At 49.2% G+C, this 10,201-nt stretch overlaps 1 protein-coding gene across 1 annotated transcript; it reads left to right on the top strand.

The window, feature by feature from the left end:
- Nucleotides 1-1,091: 1,091 nt before the first annotated feature.
- On the top strand, nucleotides 1,092-9,819 carry LOC115916366 (cohesin subunit SA-3-like). The gene is made up of 10 exons (XM_030970070.1): nucleotides 1,092-1,212; nucleotides 1,697-1,793; nucleotides 1,898-2,008; nucleotides 2,712-2,808; nucleotides 3,320-3,396; nucleotides 6,067-6,271; nucleotides 6,804-6,955; nucleotides 8,073-8,146; nucleotides 9,145-9,268; nucleotides 9,760-9,819. Exons 1-10 carry the CDS (start codon nucleotides 1,094-1,096, stop codon nucleotides 9,817-9,819), a joined length of 1,116 nt encoding a protein of 371 aa, XP_030825930.1. The 5' UTR covers nucleotides 1,092-1,093.
- The last annotated feature ends 382 nt before the right edge of the window (nucleotides 9,820-10,201 follow it).

The raw sequence follows: 10,201 nt of genomic DNA, 5'->3' as shown, positions 1-10,201 counted from the left end.
TTGGCGCGAAGCGAGGCAGGCGTGAGGTGGGCGGGGTTCGGCGCGGTTTTTTTTGAGGGAGTTTTTGAGTTTTTTCGGGACTTTCAGCCCCGTAAAGGTGAGGGAGGGGCACGAGGGGTTCGCAGGTTCTTTGAGGAGGGGTTTTAGGGAGCTGAGAGGTTCCGACTCCGCCCCTCAGTGGGAGCCGAGAGGTTTTTGTGAGGGGGGGCTTCATTCACCTCATTCCAGGGGGGTTTTGTGAGGGGGGTACTTCATCCCTACCCCTTAGAATGGGGTTTGGGGGAGTCTGAGAGGCTCGGAAAGGTCCTGACCTCCTCTCTTTGAGGGATTTGTGAGGGGGAGCTTTAGTCTCCTCGCTCCAGAGGGGTTTTCTGAGGGGGGGCTTCACCCCCACCCCTCAAATTGGGGTCTGGGGGGGTCTGAGAGACCCCTTGATGTGATCCAGGGGGGCTTGGGGATTTTTTGAGGGGATTTTTCAGGGGTTTTGGGTTTTTGACCCCACAAATGTGAGGGAAAGGCTTCATTCACCCCTGAAATTGTGACCTGGGGGGATTTTGATGCTCCCATCCCTCATTTTTCCCTTTGGAGGGAATTTTGAGGATCCCTCCCCTCATTTTTTACCTTTTGAGGGAATTTTGGTCTCCCTCTCTCTTTCCCTGAGGTAATTTTGACGTTTCCATGGCTCATTTTTCTGTTTTGAGGGAATTTTGAGCCTTCCATCCCTCATTTTTCCCTTCCGAGTGAATTTTGGGCTCCCTCACTTTTCCCTGAGTTAATTTTGAGGTTTCCACCCCTCAGTTTTCCCTTTTGATGGAATTTTGGGTTCCTGCCTTTTCTCCTGAGGTAATTTTGAGGTTTCCATCCGTCATTTTTATCTTTTGAGGGAATTTTGAGCCTTCCACCCCTCACCTTTCCCTTCTGAGGGAATTCTGGGCTCCGCTTTCCCCTGAGGGAACTTTGGTGCTCGCACCCCCCATTTTCTCCTCTGGGAGGGTCCCAGCCTTTAGAGACCCCCATATAATCCCTTTCCCCCCAGTTTTTACCCTGTTTTTCCTGGTTTTTGCCCCGTTTTCCCATTTCTCCCAGCTCGGCCATGGCTCCCCGCCGCTCCCCCCGGCTCCGTGCCTCGGGCTCCTCCTCAGGCTCCTCGTCCGGCCGCGCTCCGGGATCGGCCCCGCGGGTCAGCGGCTCCCCCGGCTCCCCCCGCAGCCCGTGAGTTTCTTGGCAATGTCCCAAAAACCCTCTCATTCCCCTTTCCTCGCTACTTTATCCCAGTTTTCCCGACATTTCTTCATTTCTGGCCCATTTTTGCCACGTTTCCCCCCATCCCAGCTCTTTTTTATCCAGTTTTTTCATAATTCCAGCCACATTTTCCTCAATTTTTTTATTCCAGTTTTTCTCAGTTTCTCCCCATTTTCCCCGTTTCCCCGCTCATTTCTCCCATTTTCCCCTCATTTTCCTCAGTTTTTCCCCCATTTCCTCCTCATTTCCCCTCTTTTCCCCCCATTTCCCCCAATCCCATCCCTTTTCCCCCCTCATTTTCCCATTTTTTTCTCTCATTTTCCCCCCTCATTTTCCCATTTTTTTCTCTCATTTTCCCCCCACTTTCCCATTTTTTTCTCCATTTCCCCCCATCCCACCCCTTTTTCCCCCCTTTCCCCCAAAATTCCCGGTTTTCCCCCCAAAATCCCCTCAGAGAATTCCCGGACGGTTCCGACTCCGGCAGCGACTTCGAGGCCTCTCTGCGGCCCCGGAGCAAGCGGGGCCCGCCCCGAGGAGCCGCCAGGAGCCTCGTAAGTCCCAAAAGCCTCATTTTTCTAACGGATTTCCACTCGTTATAGCCGATTTTTATTCATTTTCCCCGGTTTCCGTTGATTTTCCGCCGTTTTCCCCTCAGGCCCCGAAGCGCTCCCGTGTCTCCCGCGGGGATGGGCGGGACCCGGAGCGAAATTCCCCGGAGCAGAATTCCCTGTTCGAGGCCGTTTTTTCGGGAAAGGTGGCCACGGAGGTACCGAAAAATCGAAAGAAATCCCTGGGAGGTTCCCAGAATTCCCAGGATTTCCCCTAAATCCCCTTTCTCCCCTCAAATCCCAATTTTTCTCTCAAAATTCCCCTGTTTTTCCTCTAAATGTTCAGGTTTTTTTCATGAAAATTCCCGATTTTTTCCTCCAAAATTTTCTTTTTTACTTGAAATTCCTGGCTTTCCCCCCAAAATTCCTGATTTTCCCCCGAAATTCCCATTTTTCCTTCCCCTGAAATTCCCTTTTTTTCCCCTGAAGTTCCCGTTTTCCCCCTGAAATTCCCGTTTTCCCCCCTGAAATTGTTCTTATTCCCCCAAAATTCTCTTTTTTCCCCCTGAAATTTCTGTTTTTCCCCCAAAATTTCCAGATTTTTTTCCCTCCTGAAACCCCTGTGTTCTCCCTTGAAATTCCTTTCATTTCCCTGCAAAATTCTTATTTTTCCCCCTACAAAATTCCGATCTTTTTCCCAGCACATTTCTATGTTTTCCTAAAATTGTTTTCCTCCTAAAATTCTCTTTTTTCCCTTGAAGCTCATAATTTTTTCCCTCCTGAAATCTCAATTTTTTTCTCATAAAAATCTGTTTTTTTCCCCCCCAAAATTCCCGGTTTTTTTCCCCAAAATTAATTTTTTCCTCCCAAATTCCCTTTTTTCCCCTGAATTCCCTTTTTTCCCCCCAAATTGCTGCTCAGACCCTGGTGGACGAGTGGCTGGAGTGGTACCGGCGGGACCGGGAGGCCGCGTTCCTCGAGCTGCTCAATTTCATCGTGCGCTCCTGCGGCTGCCGGGGTGAGAAACGGGGCAAAAACGGGGGAATTGGGAAAAATGGGGAAAAAACCCGGGAAAAATGGGGAAAACGAGTGAAAAAATTGGGGAAAAATGGGATAAAAACCAGGAAAAATGAGGGAGTTCCTGGCGCTGCTCAACTTCACCGTGCGCTCCTGCGGCTGCAGGGGTGGGAATGGGGCAGAAATCAGAAAAAATGGGAAAAAAAAGGAGAAAATGAGGGGGAAAATGGGGAAAATGAGGGAAAATCAGGAAAAACAGAGGGAGAAATGGGATTGGGATGAGGGAAAATGGGGAATATTGGGATTGGGAAAAACGGGATTGGGATGAGGGAAAATGAAAAATCCTGGGGCTGAGATTGGGAAGAATGGGATTGGGATGGGGAAAAACGGGGTGAAATGGGATTGGGATGAGGGAAAATGGGGAATTTTGGGGCTGGGGTTGAGAGAAATGGGGAAAACCTTGGAATCCTGGGGTTTGGGCTGTGGGGAAAGGAATCCTCGGGGATTTTCAGGCGTGGTGAGCCCGGAGATGTTCCGGGAGCTGCAGAACTCCGAGATCATCCGGAGGCTCACCGAGACCTTCCAGGAGGTACCGGGGCTTCCGCGGGGGTTTTGGGGCTTTCACGGGGATTTGGGGCTTCCGCGGGGGATTTGGGGCTTCCGCGGGGCTTTTGGGGCTTTTCCTGGGGGTTTGGGGGGCTTTTCACGGGGGTTTTGGGGCTTTCCTGGGGATTTTGGGGCTTTCCTGGGGGTTTTGGGGCTTTCCTGGGGTTTTGGGGGCTTTTCCTGGGGGTTTTGGGGCTTTTCCTGGGAATTTTGGGGCTTTCCTGGGGGGTTTTGGGGGCTTTTCCTGGGGGTTTTGGGGCTTTCACGGGGGTTTGGGGCTTTCCTGGGGGTTTTGGGGCTTTCACGGGGGTTTGGGGCTTTTCCTGGGGGTTTTGGGGGCTTTTCCTGGGGTTTTGGGGGCTTTTCCTGGGGGTTTTGGGGCTTTCCTGGGGGTTTTGGGGCTTTCCTGGGGGTTTTGGGGGCTTTTCCTGGGGGTTTTGGGGGCTTTTCCTGGGGGTTTTGGGGCTTCCGCTTGGGGATTTGGGGGCTTCCTGGGGCTTTTGGGGGTTTTCCTGGGGGTTTGGGGGGCTTTTCACGGGGGTTTTGGGGGCTTTCCTGGGGTTTTGGGGCTTTTCCTGGGGGTTTTGGGGCTTTTCCTGGGAATTTTGGGGCTTTCCTGGGGGTTTTGGGGCTTTTCCTGGGGGTTTTGGGGCTTTCACGGGGGTTTGGGGGCTTTCCTGGGGGTGGTTTGGGGCTTTCACGGGGGTTTGGGGGTTTTCCTGGGGGTTTTGGGGGCTTTTCCTGGGGTTTTGGGGCTTTTCCTGGGGGTTTTGGGGCTTTCCTGGGGCTTTTGGGGGCTTTTCCTGGGGGTTTTGGGGGCTTTCCTGGGGGTTTTGGGGGCTTTCCTGGGGGTTTTGGGGCTTTTCCTGGGGGTTTTGGGGCTTTTCCTGGGGGTTTTGGGGCTTTTCCTGGGGCTTTTGGGGCTTTCCTGGGGCTTTTGGGGGCTTTTCCTGGGGGTTTTGGGGGTTTTCCTGGGGGTTTTGGGGCTTTCCTGGGGGTTTTGGGGGCTTTTCCTGGGGTTTTGGGGCTTTTCCTGGGGGTTTTGGGGCTTTTCCTGGGGGTTTGGGGCTTTTCCTGGGGGTTTTGGGGCTTTTCCTGGGGCTTTTGGGGCTTTTCCTGGGGGTTTTGGGGCTTTCCTGGGGGTTTGGGGGCTTTTCCTGGGGGTTTTGGGGCTTTTCCTGGGGCTTTTGGGGCTTCCGCGGGGCTTTTGGGGCTTTTCCTGGGGGTTTTGGGGCTTTTCCTGGGGGTTTTGGGGCTTTTCCTGGGGGTTTGGGGCTTTCCTGGGGGTTTTGGGGCTTTTCCTGGGGGTTTTGGGGCTTCTCCTGGGAATTTTGGGGCTGTCCCGGGGAATTTTCCAGGTTCCCCCTGGAATTCTTGTTGTTTTCCTGGAATTTTTGGTGTTTTCCCTGGATTTATTTGCAGGTCTCCCTGGAGTCCCCTCTGTCCCTGGATTTTTTTGGTGTTTTTTCCTTGGATTTTTGGTGGTTTTTTTTTTTCCTGGGATTTTTGGTGTATTTATTTGTTTATTTGGATTTATTTGCAGGTCTCCCTGAAGTTCCCTTTCCCCCTGGATTTTTGGTGCCTTTTCCCAGGATTTTTGGTGCATTTATTTCTTTACTTAGATTTATTTCCAGGCCTCCCATTTGTCCCTGGATTTTTGGTGTCTTTTCCCTGGATTTATTTTTATTTCTCTGTTTCCAGCCCTCCCCAGAGTCCCCGTTGTGCAGGAATTCCCAGCCCTGGCACTGGTTCCATTTGGATTTGGGTGGATTGATGGATATATTTCCATTTATTTATTTGTATTTCTTTATTTCCAGGATACATTTCTATATATTTGTTTTATATTTATTTTGTATATTTTTATCCCAGCACTCTGGTGATGTGTGGATTTTTGGGGGATTTTCAGGGAATTTTCAGTGGATTTTTACTGGATTTTTGGTGGATTTTCAGTGCATTTTTATTGGATTTTTGGTGGATTTTCAGTGGATTTTTATTGGATTTTTGGTGGATTTTCAGTGCATTTTTATTGGATTTTTGGTGGATTTTCAGTGCATTTTTATTGGATTTTTGGTGGATTTTCAGTGCATTTTTATTGGATTTTTGGTGGATTTTCGGTGCATTTTTATTGGATTTTTGGTGGATTTTCAGTGCATTTTTATTGGATTTTTAGGTGGATTTTCAGTGGATTTTCGGTGGATTTTCAGTGGATTTTTGGTGGATTTTTGGTGGATTTTCAGTGAATTCATCAGGAGCTGCAGCACCTTTGCGTTTGGCTGCATTTATGGATACGTTTACATTTACATTTACATTTATATTTCTATATTTTCAGGACTCCCCAGAGTACCCATTGTCCCTGAGCTCCCAGCCCTGGCGCCGGTTCCGCTCGGGTTTCTGTGAGCTCCTGCCAGTGCCAGTTCTGGGCAGATTTATGAATGTATTTATATTAATTTATTAAATTTTTATATTTATATTTACATTTCAGGACTCCCCAGAGTACCCGTTCTCTCAGAGCTCCCAGCCCTGGCGCCGGTTCCGCGCTGGTTTCTGTGAGCTCCTGGCAGTGCTGTTGCGGGGCTGCACGGAGGTTTTCCTCATGGACTGTGTTTATGGATGCATTCACATTTACATTTACATTTATATTTCTGTATTTCAGGACTCCCCAGAGTACCCGTTCTCTCAGAGCTCCCATCCGTGGCGCCGGTTCCGCGCTGGTTTCTGTGAGCTCCTGGCGGCGCTGGTGTCGCGCGGGCAGCACCGCGAGCTGCAGGACGGTTTCCTCATGGACTCGCTGCTGTCGTTCCTCACGGGCCTGGCCGACTCGCAGGTGCGCCCGTTCCGCCACACCGGCACCCTGGCAGGTGCGCTGCCCCTCCTGCGCTTTGTGATCCTGCCCGTTCTCTTCTTTCCTCTCCAGCCCTGAGCATTCCTGCTTTTCCACTTTTCTCCTGGTTTTTCTCACTCTTTTCCCCTTTTTTTTCCTGTTTCTTTCTTGTTTTTTTCACGTTTTATTCCTGATTTTTCTCGATTTTTAAATCCTTTTACCCGGTTTTTTCTCTTTTTTTCCTCAGTTTTTCTAATTTTTTTCCCATCTTTTTCTGCTTTTTCTCATTTTTTCCCCATTTTTTCACCTATTTTTCCCATTTTTCCCTGTTTTTTCCCATTTTTTCCACTTTTTTGTCCCCTTTTACCCAAATTCCCCGTTTTTCCCCCATTTCCAACCCTGAGGCCGATGCACTCCCTGCTGGGATTTCCCCCATTGCTGCTCTGTTTATTCTCCTTTTTTCCCCATTTTTTCGCCTATTTTCCCCATTTTTTCGCCTGTTTTCCCCATTTTTCCCCATTTTCTCTCCTTTTTCCCGTTTTTCCCCGTTTTTCTCCCCGTTTTTGCAGCGCTGAAGCTGATGAGCTCGCTGGTGGAGGTGGCGCTGGCCGTGGGGCAGCAGCAGGAGAATTGTCAGCGCCAGTTTGGGGCAGAAAAGGGCAAAGAGCCCGGCCGGAGGGGCAGCGAGCGCCTGGAGGCCCTGAGGGACAGGCAGCTGCAGGTGGGCAATGAAAATGGGCTGAAAAACGGGGATTTTGGGAAAAAGGGAAAAACCCGGAAAAACAGAGAAAAAAAAGGCAGAAAAATGGGGGAAATGAGAACAAAAATGGGGGGAAAGTGAGGGGGAGATGGGGAAAAATGGGGGGAAATCAGGGATAAAAACGGGGGAAATGGGAAAAAACAGGAAAATTGGGAGAAAATAGGAAAAAATGGGGGAAAATACAAAAAATGGGGGAAAATACAAAAAAATGGGGGAAAAAGAGTCCGGCCGGAGGGGCAGCGAGCGCCTGGAGACCCTGAGGGACAGAGAGCTGCAGGTGGGCAATGAAAACGGGGTGAAAAACGGGGATTTTGGGGAAAAAATGGGGGAAAAAAAGGAAAAAATTGGGGGAAATGGGAATGAGAGTGGGGGGAAAAAGTGGGGGAAAATCAGGGACAAAAATGGGGAGAAGTGGGAAAAAATGGGGGAAAACCCAGGAAAATGGAAAAAATAGGGGAACACCAGAATTTTGGGGGGTGTGGGGTGAAAGTTTGGGAATTTTGGGGTGAATATTTGGGAATTTTGGGGGCTTTTAGGTGGAAATTTGGGGATTTTGGGAATTTGGGATTTTAGGTGAAAAATTGGAGATTTTGAGGGGAGTTTGGGGGATTTTTGGTGAAAATTTGGGACTTTTGGGGGATTTGGGGTGGTTTTGGGCGGGTTTTGGTAATTTTGGGGGCGCTTTAGGTGAATATTTGGGAGTTTGGGATTTTAGATGGAAAGTTGGGGATTTTGGGGGGAATTTGGGGGATTTTAGGTGAAAATTTGGGTTTTTGAGGGGATTGTGAGGGAGTTTTGGGTGGGATTTTGGGTGGGATTTGGTGGATTTTGGGGGGAATTTTGGGTGGGATTTGGGTGGAATTTTGGGTGGGATTTGGGTGGGATTTTGGGGGATTTTGGGTGGAATTTTGGGGGATTTTGGGAATTGCAGCTGCGGGAGGAGCTGGAGCTGCTGATGAACGGGATTTGGGGGGGATTTTGATGGATTTTGAGTGGGACTTTTTGGGGATTTTTGTGGGATTTCGGGTGGGATTTTGGGAATTTGGATGGATTTCGGGGGGAATTTTGGGAATTGTAGCTGAGGGAGCAGCAGGAGGAGCTGGAGCTGCTGATGAACGGGATCTTCAAGGGCGTCTTCGTGCATCGGTACCGGTGAGAAAACGGGGGAAAAAGGGGAAAATGGTGAGAAAAATGGTGAAAAACGGGGAAAAAGTGAGAAAGAATGGGATAAAATGGGTAAAAATGGGAAAAAGTGGAATGGGATGGGGGAAAACGGGGATAGGATGGAGCAAAATGGGGAAAAAGCCGTGAAATGGGGTAAAAATGGGCTAAAGGGGGGGAAATGGGGTAAAATGGGGAAAAAAGGGAAAAGAATGGGAGAGAATGGGAGAAAATTGGGAAAAAATGGGCAAAAACAAGAAAAAAGGGGTGAGGGGAGATTTGAGGTTTGAAGGGGGGATTTTGAGGTTAATGGGAATTTTGGGGTCCCAGGGGTGGAATTTTGGGGGCTCTGGGGGGATTTTAGGATTAAAGGGATTTTAGGGAGGATTTTGGGTGGATTTGGGGTGATTTGAGGGGATTTGGGTGGATTGGGGATGGATTTTGGATGGATTTTGGGGGATTTGGGTGGATTTTGGGGGTTTTGGGGTGATTTGAGGGGATTTGGGTGGATTTAAGATGGATTTTGGATGGATTTTGGGGTGATTTGAGGGGATTTCGGGGTGATTTGAGGGGATTTTGGCGGGATTTTGGGTGGATTTGGGGGATTTTGGGTGGATTTTGGTGGATTTTGGGGGTTCTGGGGTGGATTTGGGTGGATTTTGGGTGGATTTTGGGGTGATTTGGGTGGATTTTGGGGATTTTGGGTGGATTTTGGGTGGATTTTGGGGATTTTGGGTGGATTTTGGTGGGTTTTGGGGGTTTTGGGGTGGATTTGGGGGATTTTGGGTGGATTTTGGGGGTTTTGGGGTGGATTTGGGTGGATTTTGGGTGGATTTTGGTGGATTTTGGGGGTTTTGGGGTGGATTTGGGTGGATTTTGGGTGGATTTTGGGGTGATTTGGGTGGATTTGGGGGATTTTGGGTGGATTTTGGGGGTTTTGGGTGGATTTTGGGGGTTTTGGGGCCGCTGTTGGCAGTTTCCCCCGGCAGGGACGTGGTGCCCGAGATCCGCGCGCTCTGCATGGAGGAGCTGGGGCTGTGGGTCCGGAGGTTCCCCGGCTCCTTCCTGACCGACAGCCACCTCAAGTACCTGGGCTGGACCCTGCACGACAAGGTGGGCGCGGAAACGGGGGGAAAACGGGAAAAAACGGGAAAAATCCGAAAAAATGGGGAAAAAATCCGAAAAAATGGGGAAAAAATCCGAAAAAATGGGGAAAAACGGGGAATTCCTGGGTCCTTCCTGGGTGAGCCACCTCAAGTACCTGGGCTGGACCCTGCACGACAAGGTGGGCACGGAAATGGGGGGAAAAAAGGGGGAAATTGGAAAAAAAAAAGAAGGAAAAATCAGGGGAAAAATGGGGGAAATCCTGGGGAAAAAATAGGGAAAAAATCCCGGGGAAAATGGGAAAAAAAATCAGAGAAAAATGGGAAAAAATCCAAGAAAAATTGGGAAAAATCCTGGGAGAAATCTAGGGGGAAAATCCAGGAAAATTCCAGGAAAAATGGGGGGAAACTCTGGGAAAAATGGGGGAATACCCCAGGAAAATCCTGGAACAATGGGGGAAAATCTGGGCAAATCCTGGGGGAAATGGGGGAAAATCCCAGGAATTCTGGGGCAAACGGGGAATATTTGGGAAAAGATGGGGGCAGATGGGTTGGGAATGAGGGAGAATGGGGAAAATGGGAGAGAATGGGGAAAAATGGTGGGAAAATGGGGAAAAATGGAGGGAAAATGGGAAAAATGGTGGGAAAATGGGAAAAATGGAGGGAAAATGGGGAAAATGGAGGGAAAATGGGGAAAATGGAGGGAAAATGGGAAAAAATGGAGGGAAAATGGGAAAAATGGAGGGAAAATGGGAAAAATGGAGGGAAAATGGGAAAAATGGAGGGAAAATGGGAAAAAATGGAGGGAAAATGGGAAAAATGGAGGGAAAATGGGAAAAATGGAGGGAAAATGGGAAAAAATGGAGGGAAAATGGGAAAAATGGAGGGAAAATGGGAAAAATGGAGGGAAAATGGGAAAAATGGAGGGAAAAGGGGAAAAAAT

The sequence above is a fragment of the Camarhynchus parvulus genome, unplaced genomic scaffold (assembly GCF_901933205.1).
Source record: "Camarhynchus parvulus unplaced genomic scaffold, STF_HiC, whole genome shotgun sequence".
Classification (NCBI taxonomy): domain Eukaryota; kingdom Metazoa; phylum Chordata; class Aves; order Passeriformes; family Thraupidae; genus Camarhynchus; species Camarhynchus parvulus.
This window is presented reverse-complemented; position numbering and strand designations above follow the sequence as displayed.

Bases quoted from the DNA above. Each gene is read 5' to 3' on its own strand.
- LOC115916366 (XM_030970070.1), top strand. From the start codon at position 1,094: ATGGCTCCCCGCCGCTCCCCCCGGCTCCGTGCCTCGGGCTCCTCCTCA. The intron at 2,009-2,711 runs GTACCGAAAAAT...ATTGCTGCTCAG, and splicing joins CGGGAAAGGTGGCCACGGAG to ACCCTGGTGGACGAGTGGCT. The intron at 3,397-6,066 runs GTACCGGGGCTT...TCTGTATTTCAG, and splicing joins TCACCGAGACCTTCCAGGAG to GACTCCCCAGAGTACCCGTT.